The sequence below is a fragment of the Anguilla anguilla genome, chromosome 10 (genome assembly GCF_013347855.1).
Source record: "Anguilla anguilla isolate fAngAng1 chromosome 10, fAngAng1.pri, whole genome shotgun sequence".
Classification (NCBI taxonomy): Eukaryota; Metazoa; Chordata; class Actinopteri; order Anguilliformes; family Anguillidae; genus Anguilla; species Anguilla anguilla.
Window position 1 is genome coordinate 10,397,627 of NC_049210.1, and position 16,798 is coordinate 10,414,424.

At 45.8% G+C, this 16,798-nt stretch overlaps 1 protein-coding gene across 7 annotated transcripts in view; it reads right to left on the reverse strand.

Annotated features, from left to right (window-relative positions):
* Window positions 1-16,798, reverse strand: part of fgfr1a (fibroblast growth factor receptor 1a) — a 44,991-nt gene that overhangs the window by 18,669 nt on the left and 9,524 nt on the right. For 5 of the 7 annotated variants that reach the window (XM_035378807.1, XM_035378806.1, XM_035378810.1 and 2 more), the window contains 4 exons: window positions 12,896-13,076; window positions 3,519-3,794; window positions 1,841-1,927; window positions 657-829 (listed from right to left, as the gene is read on the reverse strand). In XM_035378807.1, coding sequence (XP_035234698.1) covers window positions 657-829; window positions 1,841-1,927; window positions 3,519-3,794; window positions 12,896-13,049 — 690 coding nt within the window. In that variant the 5' untranslated portion in view covers window positions 13,050-13,076. The remainder of the gene's footprint in view (window positions 1-656; window positions 830-1,840; window positions 1,928-3,518; window positions 3,795-12,895; window positions 13,077-16,798) is intronic. The other 2 variants (XM_035378812.1, XM_035378813.1) reach the window with 1 other exon arrangement.

Here is a 16,798-nt window from a genome sequence, read left to right on the forward strand (position 1 = left end):
CTTGAAAGAATACTTATAATTAAATGACCTGCCTGTGGTGACTCATACATTGATGTAATATGATTAGTCATACACTAATACGTCCAATAGGGGCAAATAAAGGTGAAACTCTGGATGGACCCAATTCAGCAATGGGATGGGATGCACTTTCAGTACCTGAACGAAGGAATGCTTTTGTCAACATCACGGCTGACAAAGAAAGAGCTGAAGTGGGTAAAGTGGTCCCAAATGCCCCACACTTGGGACTCCGGCAGGCAAAGAGCTGGCCCGGTCGGATCTTGCCCAGAACACCGGGCGGCATGCCCAAACGTCAGAGCCGGCTCTCGAGCTGGTTCAGCTCAAAAAACAAAACAAAAAAAAAAAAAAAACGGCGCATCCAGCTGTTCCAAACGAGGACAGTCCAGCCAAGTGAATACAGCCTGTCCCGGATGGCGGGGGCTCGAGTGGCCCCCCTGCAGGCATTCCCATTGTGGCACAATTGTCCCTTTGTGGCATAGGGTTTCACCTCACATTCTTTCCCAGCTCAGGTGTGAAACTAGCCCCCCCCCCTCCACCCCCCACCTACGGGCCAACAGGCCACTGACACACAGAACAAAAGAGCAGGGTGGGGGAGGGAGAGGGAGAGGGGGAGGGGCGCCGGTAAAGGGAAGGTTTACCTTAAAACCCCCGATACGCTGGTCCCTCTTGAACTCCTTGCCGTTCTTGAACCACTTGAGAGTGGGGGTGGGGTTGCCGCTGGCCTGGCAACGGAACTTTACGGTCTTGCTGGCCGGGACGGCATGCAGCTTCTTCTCCATCTTCTCTGGCTGAGCCCACTGTGGGGCCATTGCTGCAAAGGCAGACAGAGATGGAGGGAGAGAGGGAAGGGGGGAGAGGGGGAAGTGGGGAGAGAGTCATTCTGTATTCACTACTGAGCTCCCTTGTGGGTTGCCCTTTTCAAATCCCTTGCAGATATTTACACTTTTACTTACAACCAGTTGCACAACAAAATTAGTTATGAATTAACCAAATATCCACTGGTTGCAAATGGTCTTGGAATAGCTTACGTTTGTAGCATCTGACAAACCAGTCAAGGACATAGTTTCATAGACTTCAATCTCATGATAAAGGTCATGTGAAATTATGAGATACTTTCCAGAAGCAATTAATTTCCTTCTGTGTAGGCTTTATCAAGAAATGGCTATTGAAGTAAATACAAACAATGAGGAAATGCATTAAAAAAACTATACTGGACGGTGTAATGCCTCTCTTAAATGCCTGGACCTGCCGGCCTGCACCCGCCTAGTGGCCTGAGGGCATTTGTCAAGGGTGAAGGACCTCTGCCACGCCATCTGCATACTCCCCACAGGGACTTGGGGCACACGGCTAGGCAGCGGGTGCCAGTTCTCCATGCCCAGTTGCCTCAGCGTGCCCGGCGGGCTAAAACGCTAATCGGAGGGTGGCAGGAGCGGGTGGCCGTGACCTCAGCTCCTTGGGTTGAGACGGTCGCCTACGACTGCGTTTCCCTCCGTAACGCGTCATTCCCTGGAGCCTCCGGGTAAAAAAAACACAGCGAGAGGGATGGGCCCGAGCACCTGAGCGCTCGCTGGAGCGGAAACCTCCAGAATGTGCGAACGCACTTTGGGCAAAGCTGCACCCCGTCAACAAACCGTTCTTACATGCGAGAGATGGACCGATCCACTGCCCTCGTTTGTTGTATCACATGAGGGTGTAATGTGTGATATAACACAGTAACAAAGCTTAGGAAATCTGGGAAAATGGGGAATGATTTGCAGCGCTTTCTGCTTTCATTCGCCATTCCCCCAGTGGGCAGTGCTGCGGGAGCAACAGGGACACTTACGCAACAATTTCTGGCTGCTGGACAGCTTGGCCTCCTCCGAGGAAGATTCATTGTCATCTTCGTCTTCCGAAGACACCAATGTATCAGCTGGAAAACAAGGGACATCGCACACTCAGACAACTTCAGTCCAACACTCAATTTTGATCCTAAAAAAATTACTGAGAAATGTGACCACTGTGACAGCCAGGGTAACACCCTTGTAATGGGACCATCACTGCAATTTCATATATGCTTTACCTTGGATAAAGAAAGCAGGGCTATTTCTGGTTACACAAATCACGGTAACACAAGACGGCTTCATTGTAAACTGAGTCTTACTCACCAACTTCTGTAATTGTATATGAGGGATATAGACTTTCATCGGTTTCCCACCCTGAGAAAAGGTACGCTCCCTGCAGCAGTGCCTTCAAATGCACTGTGGGAGGCTGCGCACCTTTTCAGGAGTTCCTTTCATACAAACCTAGGTATATTCCAGAATTATTAGGTAGATAATTTAATTTAAATTTTCTAATGATTATTCTGTAGTTCTTTATTGCACTGAATTGCAAACAAAAATGGACAACATTGATAATTATCCTGGAAAGACAAAATTATCAGAAGAATATGCACTTATTTTGCTTTATTCTAGCGGTCCAATCAGCAAACTGCAAGTCTTTGGGTTCAGAAAAATTTAGGTTTCACTTTCTTCCCCACAAAACCCGCAGAATGAACATGAAACGCTGCGCTGCATTTGAAATCATTGCCACAATTTCTGTCCGTGCTGGTATATGGCACAGAATGTTGCCATCAATCTGCTCGTTCCACACTGCAGTCCTAGTGTGGTACATTCCTCAATCTTTCCTATGCATCAGTACTAAGTGGAGCAAGACAAAAACCTTCTCACTTGCATTAAGTAATTGACAGACTGAATGAATTAGTCATTGCGAACCGCTCCGATCGTCACATCAATGGGCAGGAGAGAGAGATGATCATCAGTCACATGACTGAGGTGTCATGGAATCATTTCTTCCCACCACCAAACATCCAAGCCTTATCACTGAACCACTGTCATTTAGTGATCTCCTTGCAGGCGTTCTGATGATTGCGGGTTTGAGCCCAGTCAGTCTCACTGATGGAGAGGTGGCACAGCTGTGCACGATTCTTTGCTTTTTGCAGATACACCAATTCTCCATTAACCTGTGGTTGCCACTGCATTTCTTCGGAAGTGCTCGGTTAATGCCGAACTGGCGATTAACTCACAAATGATGAAGAGGATCAGAACACAGGGACTTCAGAAGGCCAGCATGACCAAAAATCCAGAACACAATAAGATGACAGATAAGGTAAATCATATGATGCAGAAATCGAATGAGTTCCAAGTTAGAAGCGAGAAGGGAAAAATAAATTATACAATGGTGAAAAAAGGATCAAAAAACATTAGTCCACACTGGAAAAACTATTTATCATTCCCAATTATTCAGACCACTGTAAAAACTGTACCAGTGAGCATACAGCTAATTTAACAGTTTTTAAAGAGACACCAATTTGGAGAAGGGGGTAAAAAAAAACCAGGAGCAAAACTCTATCGTGCAAATATAGGTCTATAGGTCAAATTAGGGGGCAGCCATCTTGCAAACTCTTGCTGTCCTTTCAGCGACGACGGAGGGGCACACATCTGAAGGGTGTTCCATCTACATACCTGTGATGTTGATAAAGAAATAGGAGCTGAGGTTGCCATAAGGGCCGCTGGCAAAGCAAGCGTACAGGCCCGAGTCGGCCGACTCCACGCCCTCTATCTCCAGCTGCCCATCCTGAAGGCTCTCGGTTTCGCGTAGGTGCACGTGTTCCCCGTCCAGCACTGGGACACCGTCCTTGGTCCAGCTAACCACCTTGGTCTCCTCCTTGTGTTCGCAGAGCAGTTCTAACTGGTCCCCTGGGTATAACGTGTACACATCCGCTGGCGTTTGGGGCGGGACTAAGGGGTGCACACAAAGAAAACAAAAAAAAAAATATATGGCATGCATTGGGGCGAGGGTCCCGGGTGGTGATCCGTACATCGCAGCTAAACATGACGCCAGAGGACAGACAGAGAGCACAAAAACCACGAGAAGAAAAAAAACAGCCCCGGACACCAATGACAGAGACGACCACCAACGGACAAGACAGCACGACGATCACCAGACAAACAGGAAATGGACACGGGGCCATCAGACAGGTCCAAGAGAAAGACCAGAGACTGAATTTTAAAACAAACCTGCTCCCCACATGAAACTATGCAGACAGCTGGGTCTTATTTGTGTCTGTGCCATTTAGCTATGTGGTGATGGGTAAAGACACCCTTCAAAAGCTCTCTCTCTCCTTGCACTGACAGTTCCAGCAATAACTGAATTGGTCAGCGCGATGAAGACTGATAAAACTCTTAAGATAAGGACTGTATCACATTTGAGGTTTGCCAGCAGGTGAGAGATAATGGCGGCAGGTCAGATAATGATTCTATTTATGCTTCCAAGGAACTATTATCCCTGTCCCAAATGGCGTATTGAATCCAAGACCTTGTTTGCTTAGAATGGGTAAGGCTGAAACCTCTCATACCCTTCCAATCCCTCCCTTTAAATCAGATTGCCACCCGAATTAGACAAGGGCCAATCGGCAGGCTAGCACGGAGCAATTGCAGAAGGGTGGGGGGGGGGGGTGGGGGGCAGAATTAGATTAGCAGAATGGTTGGGGGGGCTCAGGGCTAGACACCTGAGCCCCCGTTCTCCCCCGCTGAATGTCTTGAAGTGGTTGGTGGCGGGAAGGAGTAACCCGATTACAGTGACACGCCGTCCATCACAATGCTAGTGCCTGTCCGGTCTGCAGACAGCGAATGTCTCCCTCATTCTCTCATGGGATTCTCTCTCACCCTGGGGGGCCAATCGTTGCAGGAACCCTTAGAACTGGGGGGGTGCTCTGGCTAATTTAGATTACAGAGTGCGTGATTCGCCTGATATGGTCATAGACAGAAGAGGAAGAAAATGTGGGACACCTGTAGAACCAACCCGGCACTTCCATTGAAGCGATCTTCCCCCTCTTAGTTGCATGGCCTGTTTATGCATTTACTTACATATCCATCTATCCATTCTACTGTCAAAACAAATTCTGTAAAATTGGCTTGTGCCTGAGGGAAAGAGATTTTTGAGAGACAAGCAATCCAGAGCATGGGTTGCCAAAGTCGGAAATGCAAAAGAAACGCATTGATTAATCTAATGTTTTTCAGCTTGAGCAGATACAGTGCGCACTAACTGAAGCAGACTCTTTTTCCAAAGAAAGGAGGAAATGCACTGCTTCATATAAAAAGGCACATGATCCGTCAGAAGCGCATTAATAACTTCCTTATGACAGTCTGGAAAGCAACTCAGGACGTACTGCGGTGAACTTCAAAAACGCTCACTGAATTCCAGCCAACAGCCTAAGTCACCTTGCTGCCAGAGGCCTAGAAGAAAACTTTCAGCTAATGTTAATACGTACTCAACAGCTCGGAAAAGATCTAGCAATGCCATTTCATATCAATTCAGGAAAAGTTTGAAGAAAAAAAAAAAAAATCGTAACAATTAGTTGGAGTTCATAATTATTTCCACCACACTTCCCCCACTTGCAAAAACATTCTGTTATCCTGGTCAAATAGCGTATCAAAACTGCTTGATATGCAGAAGCTAAAACTGTCTTGGGGATTGCTAGATGAGTTCACTCCTGGTGTTCTCTCCAGTCTGTTCTCCGGAGTAGGGGGTGGGGAGACTGGGGTGTGTGGATAGCCCGGGCTTTGAAGCAAAAGTGGCGAAAAGTCAGAAGGCCAAGGAAGTGGGTTTAGGGGGTCACTGCGGACTGCCCTCTGGCCCCTCTGGCCCCTCAGCCCCCCCCCCCCCCCCCCTCCCCCCTACCCTCCCTCTCGCCGGGGAAGCAGGGAAGAGCTGGCTCTGCAGGGCCCCAGTGGAGCCATGACTAACACACAACAGCTCTCTCTCGGGATAGGCTTTCAAAAGAACAATAGAGCAGCACTACACAATGCTACACCACACCAACGATCGTCTTTAACCCCTTCTCACATCACAACTTAACGGGCTCGGGGGAAAGCCTTTGCTGGGTGCGCGGAACACTTTAACACGGAAGGGTACTGGCGTACTAAATGGTGCGCTGAAAAGCAGCGTGTCCCAAATTTCAGAATGACTCTTCAAAACAAGATGTGTGCTTTTTTAAAATAGTACTTAGAGGCATATAAATAAAATAGGCAATGAATATAGTAGAAAACAAAAGTCAACCTTAAATATTTTTAATTTGCCCAGATATTAGTCGGGAGTCAATGCTTAGCCAACTTCATATTTTGGTTTCAAAATTTTTTTTTTTTAAACCTAAAAACCATAATTCTATAAATTTAAAGAAATACAGTTTTCAGTGAAGCAAAAAGGAATGGGACAAAACAGAAGATCAACTTTGAATTCTCTGGACCGCACACCAATTGGGTCTGAATTATTGTCTTAATGGAAATTTTTAAAAAATGGAAAACAATTGGAAAATATGACTGTGGAATCATTGGAAGGCTATAATAAAAAGGACAAGAGAAAGAAAGCGATCACAAAGAGATGCTCTGGGGGGGGGGGGGGGGGGGGGCTGGTTAAACATTAACCGAGATCCCAGGGCTCATCAGGAGTTCCTGGCATGGTGACGTCCTAATGGGCATTATCACAAACAAACAAAAGGGGCCCTGCCGCAGACCGGGGGCCGCAAGCACATGCACATGTCTCTGGGCTGCGGACCGGATTAGGGCAAGCCGCCTCCCCGTCTGAGCTCAGCGCAACTATCCCGGCAAAGGTTTGCAAAACAATAAAACATGGACAGAGAGGGAGGGAGAGCAAGAGAGAGAGAGAGAGAAAGGCCTGTAGCAGCAGGTTCCAGTGCCGGTTGCCATGACGACCGCTGTCGGGCCCTAGTAAAGGTATTTCCTGGATCACATATGCCTGACAGGCCCCTTAATCCCAGCAGGAAAAGGGGCCAGGGGGGTAGGATCAACTTTCTCCTCAAAAACAAAACCAAAAAGAAGAGAAGAAACAGTAAAGGAGGCAGTAAGGTTTAGGGCTGGTCTTTGGTCGTTTCACTGTGGATACTTTCTTAACAAGCCTTCCAACTATGAAGCCAGCAGTTGAATTTTTGTACTCTTTTCCTTCTCTGGGCCTCCATCTTGCTGACGAGCTTCTGTCAACATTCCAGCGATTAATCAGGGAACAAGTACACAATGAAAAATCCCGTAAAAGCTAAAAAAATGTGGTTGTCGCTTTGAAGTGGAGAAAAAATGTACCTTTTATCAACTACAGCTGCTAAAAAGTTCCCTTCACTTGTCGTCTATAGCCGAAGAGGTCTGACAGTAATTATCTTGCCAGCTTATGAACATAAATACATGAACATCTGAAATGATTTTGAAATATGTATATGCAAATAAACACTAAACAAGTGTTCGAAATGCAGCTGCCAGGGACACCAGTACATTTCACTATCAGAGAATTAGAATCCTGAACAGTAATGTACAGTTGGTGTTCACTAGTTAAGATTAGTGTGACTAATTAACATATATGCAAAAGGATCCACAGAAACTAGTTGGGGGAAAGGGGGGAGGGCAATACATGTGGAAGCAATCCACTATAAATTTTTACCTCTGCAAAATTATAAAGTCAACATCACAACATAAACTGTGTGTGAACAAAGAAATGCTCAGCCTCAGGAGTCAATTTTAAAATGTTCAAAATAAACGAGAAACTTCTAGTTTTTGCAAGAACTTCGGAGTGGAAAAGTTCATGCTTAGTGTTTTGGTTGAACTTTGGTGTCTTTGCCCAAAATGTTTCCAGGAACAAAGAGTTAGGCTAGATGAATACAGGCTGAGTAAACTTAATTTCAGCTAGCGAGTAATTTTGTCAAACTGGCAGTTCGAACCCAAACATTATGCCCATGTTTACCGATAAACATTATGTCATCTTTTTCAGAACTGAAGTGGATCTTTGCCTTACCACTCAAAATGCGGATTAGAACTGGCAGGCTGCAAGCAACAAAGTAGAGTTCCATGAGGAAGTTATTCTTCTGCAACTGGATATAGCTGGATTAAAGATTGTATTTTCAAAAATCAAACCAGTTGCAGATGTAAAATGCAATTCTCATTCCACATTCATATTTCCACTTGAAAACATGAAAATGAATCAGAGCAATCACCACACCCTTGTAAGGTCCTGCTCAATAAAATACAAAAGGAGTGCAAGCAATGTGCAAAAAATGAGTGGCATCCTAGAATCACAGAAAACTCTCACACATTACACAGCATATTATGGCAAGTTTAGCTGCAATTTTGGCATGCATGTGCCCGATTTAATCAAGATAAAACGGGCAAAAATCTGTGTGTACTAGGTGCGACTGCAGCTCGGTGCAAGTCAACAGAACCTGGCCCTGCTTCAAGAGAGGAAGCAATAGGCCCAGTGGATTGCTGCTGGGATTTCCTGCCATGCGGGAGTGACTGTTCCTGGAACAGCATGAATGAGAGGATAGAGGCACAAAGGTGAAAAGTGGGACCTCTTCGAGAATTCCCTGATTTGGCCTAAACAGTGCGTATGTGGAAGGGGGGGGGGGGGTGCGAGGGGGGGGGAGGGGGAGGGGGAGGGGGGTGAGTTGATGATGGACAGGAACGTCCGGAAGTGCCAGAGCTGTGGGAGACCTGTCAACGACCCCCAGCCTGGAATTCCATACTCCCGCTAGCCGGGGGCAGGCAGGCAGGCAGGCAGGCCGAGGCTCTGATTAAACAATCACCAAGGCAACGCCGGCTTGGAGCACCATAGAGAACAAGCTGTAAAGCCCTCTTCAATGGAACACCGAGGTCTCTCTCTATTGCGTAGGAAGGTTGCTTTCCCCCCACAATTTAGAGCAAAATTTATATTTATGATAATGAAGTACATAAAAATACTACACAATGGAAAAAATAAAGAAGCAACAGGAAAGTTAAAAAACCCACATTAACTGCTGCCTGGATTAAATTTGAACAAAACATCCCTGTGATGCACCCTTTCCACTCGCTTCACCATGATTACAGACAAGTGTCAAACAAAGCACGGTTCATGTCCTCAAACTATCCGGACGATAATGGCATTTGTTCACACTCACTGGAGTTCTCCAAGCGCAATCAGCACCGCTGTGTGAAGCCAATAGCCAGCGATGAATCATCACCACAGTTGCACATGTCTCAGTAGCTGATAAGGACATTGACACCCTGTACTTTTCCATCCAACAAGGAGAGCAAAATGAACAGCTATGTGTGGAAGGGCACTTGTGTACTCAGAGTTTCCAGAAATAAAAAGAAAAATGCTGACGATAAAACTAACAAACATTCCAAGGGGTTTTGTTTTGAAAATAAAATAAACATCTGGTCCTGATCTGCACCTAAACATAGGCCTCCCCGCAGTTGTTATAGTAAATTGGGCTGAACCAATCAGGCAGTGGCTAACTCTTCCCCAGTGCTGGCTTCATTAGTTTGCATGCTTTCTTGATGCCATTTTCTACAGTGTGGCAGTTCTGCCACTCCCTCCCTTGGGCTGACGGCAGAGTTTCTGCTCAAAGCAGGGAAGTGTCAATGTACTCCCCCCTTTTTGACTGACAGGGCCAGGGACACAAAGTGCATGCGAAATCCGCAGGTAAACAATTCTCCAAAGAGCCCCTTCCTCTTTCAATCTGCCTCAAGACAGAGAAGAATCCACCTCAGACCTGCAACAGCCTTCACAAACCCCATATAAGAAAGTTCTTAACACTCAAGTGATATATGGGACAGTACGAGGGAAGCATGGATGGGTTTGAATGAAAGTTCCAGTGGTCACAGCCATGAATGTTACATTTCGAAGTCAGCAAATCCTGATTTGGTTAGTGAAGGAATCCACAAGCTCATCAAAAGCATTGTTTCAGCACATTAACAAAAGTGCGGAAGCTCTGAAGTAATGGAATAATAAATTGTGATACCAAAATGCAGGTGCCAACATCTGAGTTAAATTGGCTCCCATTTCAAAGAGTTTTCCCAGACACACATGCAGGTGTTTAATTACTAAACTAATTACCCATGATGAGAAATTGTTTAATTATTTTAATTAAAAGCAGAGTTCATATGTTCACACTCCCAGTTAATGATTTGTCTGACAAAGTTTCTTCCTCAACAGCAGTGAAACGCAAATGTATTTTTACAGTGTTAATTAAAGAAACCAAAATGAGCAGAGATAATCAATAATCAAGTTGCAGCTTGGGTGTCCTCTTGTAGCCGTTTCTGTACTTTCTGAAAGGGGACCTTCATTTCCCTCCCGTGTTTTAGAAGTTCTTAAATATTTAACTGAAACGAGAGAACAGAGCCTTTTATGTGATGCACTGACCTTAAATTAACACTCACATTAAATATTCCAATACAAGTCCACAGAATACGCTCAAAGATGACAGCTAGATTTCATACCCCAGAACCAAAAACAAATGCGTAAAAACATTATTTTAAACACAAAACAGAAGAGCACAGATAATGAATTGCCCATTCGAGTGAGTGAAAGGAATTCAACAGTAGGTATGTCTATCTAAGACTGTACCTGGCTATTTGGGGCTTAAGAAGGGGAAAGACAGTGTATCATCTTCTCTCACTTGACGAGCCACCCCCACCCCGACGGCCATCCATTCCAAACCTCACTTATTCTATCTATAAGAAAACCCAAGCCGTTCCCAGAAACCTGATCTCCAAAGTGAACAGCAGCCTCAGGGTGGAGTCTTAGCTGTTTCCCCCCCCCCTTAAACTAGCTAATTTATAGTTTCCCTGGTTGTTAACTCTTCTTTCAGTGACACCAAATACCTTTTCATTACAAAGGAGAGGAGACGAGGACAGGAGAGGAGCTGGGGCTGCTGGGTAGTGGAGCTGCCCTAAGCTACAGATGGAACCTATTTTCTCTCTCTGTGTCCCGACGTCGGGATAAACACAGCCCTGCCTGGTTTATTTAAAGGGCTTACGAGCCGCGAGACCCCCCTTTTACAATTATGCTAATTATAATGCTGCCTTTATGATACTCTTGTGCTGCACTGTAGTTCCGATTCCAGAGTGTAAACATCGCAATCTACCGGCCCACGGGCCCAGGCTAGGACATGGCAACCATTACATGACTGGAATTAAGCCAAAATGCATTTTTCAGGATTCTGTTTCAGCTGGGGTTTCCCCCCCCCCCCCAATGCTCTTCTCAAAATACTCAGATTATCTTGAGAGACTCAGCTTCCCTTCCCTTCCCTTGCTGCAGGGTTCTTAAAAGCACGTGGAACAGAAATCCTTCAAGAAGAATGGGGAGATCACCGAAACCCAACAGTAGCCTGCCAAAAAAGTACAGACATTCAAAGCTAACATGCTGGAATGTATAAAGCGGATTCCACACACTATTGACGGACAGGAAGAGAGATGGGCACTCTGACAACATTCTTAGATTGCTCAGAGATAGAGCTAACGAGATGTTTGCAAACAAATGACGGTGCTTAATGCGACTCAGTGCCTTCACATTACCCTAACAACCAAACTGAACGAAGTCGACCCAGTCTGATGGCCGGGACGAGGCACGCAGCTGAGGCGAACCACGTATGGGTTTTTGAGCTTGGCCGCTCTGGAGCAATGGTACACCGGGACTGAGCAAGGCAGGGTCATTATGTCTGCGCATATTCCATGTTGCTTTTAATTTGAAAATCATGGATGGCAAGAGCACGAGCTTCAAAAAAAAAAAAAAAAATATATATATAATTGGAGAAGACCCGTACATACATAAAACAAAGGGAGCGGCATCTGGAATATCAATGCCACAGAACTTAATGGTTTCCAGAGTAGCTCATTAAATCCAAATAAAAAAATGCAGAACAAAAGAGAAGGGGCTTCATTGCCAAAGCTAAGGCTCCAGACAGGAAAGCATCGACAAGACTGGAGTTCTTATAACGCTCAACAGCTCAAAATTAATTACAGCCTACAACTGAATAAGTCAAGACATGAACAGACTAGTCATTCCACAGCGGTAGCAGTTGGGCTAAGACTAAGTTGGTGTGAATCCTAAATAGGCAGCTAAAGCTACCGCCACATGCTAAACGCTTTCATCCATTGCAGAAAACAATTCAAAGTGCTCGACAACTAGAACAAACAGCAATTGCAGATTAAGGCGCCAAACTATGGAGACAAGCTAATATTTGGAATGTTAACAGATATCGGATATGGTGACTTAGACTCGGCGTAGGCCTGATTGAGATGACTACTGACTGCGGCAATGAAACCACAGAGGCGGTTCATCTGTGATGACAGATCATTCCAAATGCTTCACAATGAGTTCAATGCGTTACAATGAAAGGAACAAATTCATCCAAAATGAATAAAGCGATGGCACAGATTGCGTGTGCCCAAATCACTCTTCAGTAAGCAGAACATGACTATTCACCAATAAGGCAATTAGGTCTGACAAAATAATAGGCAAGGGTGGACAAAATATTCATCGTTTAGTCCATTTTTATTCTCTAAGGACTGTCTTAAAAGAAATGTGGCACAGTTTTCAATTTTCTAAAAATAAAAAAATGCCCCAACTTCTCTGTATAACTTCATACCCAGAGCACTGCAACTTGATAGCCCAGGACCAAATAATGGTAATCCCAGGTGTAGGTTGTACTCCACCCCATATTTTTGCCGAAGTGACTTTCACGCTAATCTGCAATGGCTTTTCTTTTCTTTTTTTACAGTCCATCAGGGCTGTGTGTGTTGGTCCATAGTAGATTAGGCATGTCTTTTCTACTGGTTAATAAATAAGGTTATTAAAGATCACAATAAAGACCCACAAAAACCACATTAAGCTTCTATGAGACAGACAGTTACATAGTCAGTTAGACAGAGATATTTAGACAGATAGATAGTAAGAGATAGATAAGAGATGGAGATAGTTAAGAGATACAGATAGTTAGATAGAGACATTGATAGTTTGATAAGAGATAGAGAGAGAGATAGATACATGTAGAGTTGGGGAGATGGGGAAGATGTCCTACCTTGCTCACTGGTGGCAGGGCGGGCCAGGGACAGGGAGAACTGGGAAACGAGTGCCCAGAGGAGCAGCAGGCTCCACGACGCTAACATCCTGTTGAAGGCGCTACTGCTGGGGGCGGAGCTGTTGGGAACTCTCCATCCAGACGGCTGGGGCATCAGCAGTAGGCCATTCACTTCCACAGCCTGGAAACACAGAGGGCACAAGGATTCAGTTATCATAACTCCTGATTCTGTGGGCTGTGGCCATAAGAAATGGCTCATTCAAGCACCTATTTCATTTCATTTCAATGAACTACACACTGAGAACTATGGCACGTACACCGAACCATTCTTCTTTGAGTAGCTATGTGTGCTGTTCGTATACTGCATGCAGCTGCCCATCTTTCCATGCTGAAACTAATAATTTTCTACAGACAAAGCTGATCAGCACAAATTCTGTAAAAATTCTGAATTAACATTTATATTAGTTCACATCATTCAGTTTAACAATCACTTAAAGATTATATAATGGCTACTAGCCCCTAGCTACAAAGAAAAAAAGAAAAAGTAAGGGTCGAGTGAGATTAAATGCTTGGTGTGAAAAAAATTTTTGGTCTGTTTGAACAATGATACAAGGAGTTGAAAGACCACCTCTGTATACTATGAATGAGCCTATAGTTTTAACAGAATGAAATGTACCACTTCTGTGTATCGTACCAGCAGTTTTCCCTTTAGAAGACCACGGCATTCACAATACCAAAGCAAGCACCTATAAGGAAATTCCAACGACTCCAGCTACAAAGGTGGCCTTATGAGTCTAGGTCACTGAGATACGAGGGAAAACCCAATGAACATTCTAAAGGCACGGTCAATAGATGTGCGCTGGGGTAGCACGTCTAAAGCTTTGTTTAAAACCCTCGCACAGTAAACACAACTCTGCCCCCATAAACTCAAAACCCAGTCAGCGCATGACGCCGCCTTCGAGTTCACAGACAAAAGACTAATTATACTAAATGAAAGACATGCAGCCTAAGGCGCCGACTACCAAGTTTATAATGCTAGTTGGCATGGATTTCCCATGTTGGATTTTTCACATGGCAGGTGGCCAGGATGTACAATTCTGTGCCTAGCTAGCACAGCAAGACTTGACAGTCATCTTTTCAATATTTGACCTCCTAAAGCTAGCCATATTGTGGCAAATTCCATCTGCTCGGGTTAAAACTGAGGCACACTGGAATACAGCTTAAAGCACAGACTTTACATTCCACGGGTTCCGTACCCAAAAACAATAGCAAAACTAAGGATGTATCAAAATGGCAAAGGCGTATAAGATTGTGCTGTAAATCAGCACAATCCTATACTCCTATACACCCAACTTCTGTTCACAACTGTTCGCGAAGTATGGTGGGTGTGTCGACTGATATCACACATCCGCAATAATACTACGTTTCATTCACAATACAAAAAACACAGAACTGCGTCCCAGTACAGATAAGAGGGGGGTGGGGGGGGGGGGGGTTGAGGTTTTGATGACTCAAACAACACGTATATCATCAGGTTGCAGAGAACACAGCCTGCGGGGAGGAATCATTTATGGTGCTATTACATGGCCGTTTCCCTCTCGCTGGCACAAAATGCTGATGTTTTGGCAGAGTATGCCAAACAAGGACAGCGTGTACTTTAGCCTTCAAGGCCTCAGGGCTTGCCGGAGTCTGCTTAAATGTGCTTACAGCTGAGCTCGGAAATAAACAGGTAAATAAATAAAATTACGTTTGATTATATGGATTTTCTGAACTTTCCTCCCAGTAGCAATCGGTCAGTAGGTAGAGCAAACCGTAAATAAGAAAGTGTTTTGTTTTTGTGTGCTAAACCAAACTGGGACACACAGGTTTTTATTGCACATAACATTTCTTTTGTTGTTGCCTTATCAAATTACATTCTCTTGATATCCCCACGAGAGATGTGATCCAATCCTAGAATAGGGCTCTCGATATCTTTCAGGAACTGAAAACAGCACCATACAAAGGTTAAGTTTTATTGGCAGCTTATTCCTAGGAATAACAGGGAAAGGGAGAGACCATTGTTATCAAAAGCATGCTGATCAAGATCTGTTTGCAAATCTTCGGCGCCTCTGGCCTTGGTCATAAATGCCTGGAATATCTGGGACATGACGAGTCTCTCAGAGTGCGTTGTCATAAAATGAATCATTGTGTAGGACCACTAATCCCCACAACACTAAACACAGCAAACTGTCTGTAATGCTTTAGCTGAAATGTGGCTTTACACTAATGTTTCCCCTACCTCTGGTTTCCTAATACCCAAAGTTACTTGCAGCATCACACATGAGCAGTTGAAGCCATTAAAGAGGAGCAGATTTACTGTACATGGGAGTACAGAGAGGGGGACCAACACACTGTGGGGACCGCAGCCATGTGGTCATAAGAAAGGAGCTTGCAGAACAAGCTGAGGAGAAGTCCTCTGGGAACGACCTGACCGTCAGAGACATACCACGATTACTCCCCCAAAAAGAGGCCCTGCAGAGTACCCCCGCCCCCCTTCCATATCACCACGCGGTCTGTTCTCGCCCAAATGGGCTACGCTTGGTCGCTCCGTCCCGGGAGTGGGGTGTGAGGGGATGTTGATGTAGGGCACCCCGGAGCTACACATCTGCTAATGCCATCACCCCCACAGCACCTGGCCAGGGGACGAGAGGAGGGGGGCGGGGTGGGAGGGAATTTAACACCCACCTCCCTGGAATCCCTCAGAAGGAGCTGGGACCACTCAAACTCCTTCAGGGTCTCCGTTACACGACACCCAGGAGCTGCCGTTCCTCCGCTTCCACACATCACACTCCACAGATCTCTCACCTTGGAGTTGTTTTTACCCCCCCCCTGGCCCCCCTTCCTTCATTTGCCATTTGCCCCGAGTTGCTGTCGAGTATCCTGCTTTCTGAGACGGTTTCCAAATGCTAGCCATGGGGGGGGGCTGCGTGTAATGATTATTTACAACTGTGAAAAATGACAGCCAAATTTACTTCCACCTCATCACAAAACCCAACGCTTTTTCTCTGAATCTGACCGTTTCAAAGCACTGTAAGAAAATACAGACAAGCTCTCAGACATGAACTGGTCTTTCTAAGAGAGCATACAGTCCACACATCTATTGCCGTGAGCCTGTATGTTCACAACAAAGGCTTAATCATGAGCAGAGCCCAACTGAAACAGGTGGGGGGGGGGGGGGGGGGGGGGTTAACAGGGTTAAGCCATTACTAATGCGTGTCTCAGATCTTCCCCTCTTTAGCCTCTCGACAACCCTGTTTTTTTTTTTTTTTTTAAGGAAGAAAAATCATGGGGACCGGTCCGTGTAAAAGCCAACAAAGCGGCTTCATGAGCACAGCGGGCCCAGGGAACACAGGGCGGGCTCCCCGCCGGCACCCACACAGGTCCGCGCCGAGCACGGAGAGCTTCAAGCTCGTCCCCGTCCGGCTAGCTAATGCGGAGGGACAAGACGTCCTAAACCCAGAGCCGAGGCCCGCATTCCACTCCGGGCGGAGCCTGCTCAGCGGCGCACTGCGCAGGAAACCCGCTGTGGGTCAAATCGCTGTGCCGCAGAGAGGCCTTCTGTTACCAAATCACTGGGGCAAATGAGGCCCCAAAGGGGGAGGCTCGCAAGTGAACCTGATCCACCCAACGCCGGGAGCCAGGCTACCCAGATCTTCGGCCATCTTCCCCCCTGCCAAAAAGATGGTACGACTGGATTTCCTGTGTGCTCCACTTAAACAGGCTTCTCAGTGTAAACCGTGTCCCCCCCCCCCCCCCTTTCTATGAATGACTTGGCATTATTTCAACTGAGTCAGATCGGCAGTTCCCCAGGGGTACTGCGAGCAGGGTCATCACAGGCCCGTGAGGAGTGAGTCACGGCCCGGT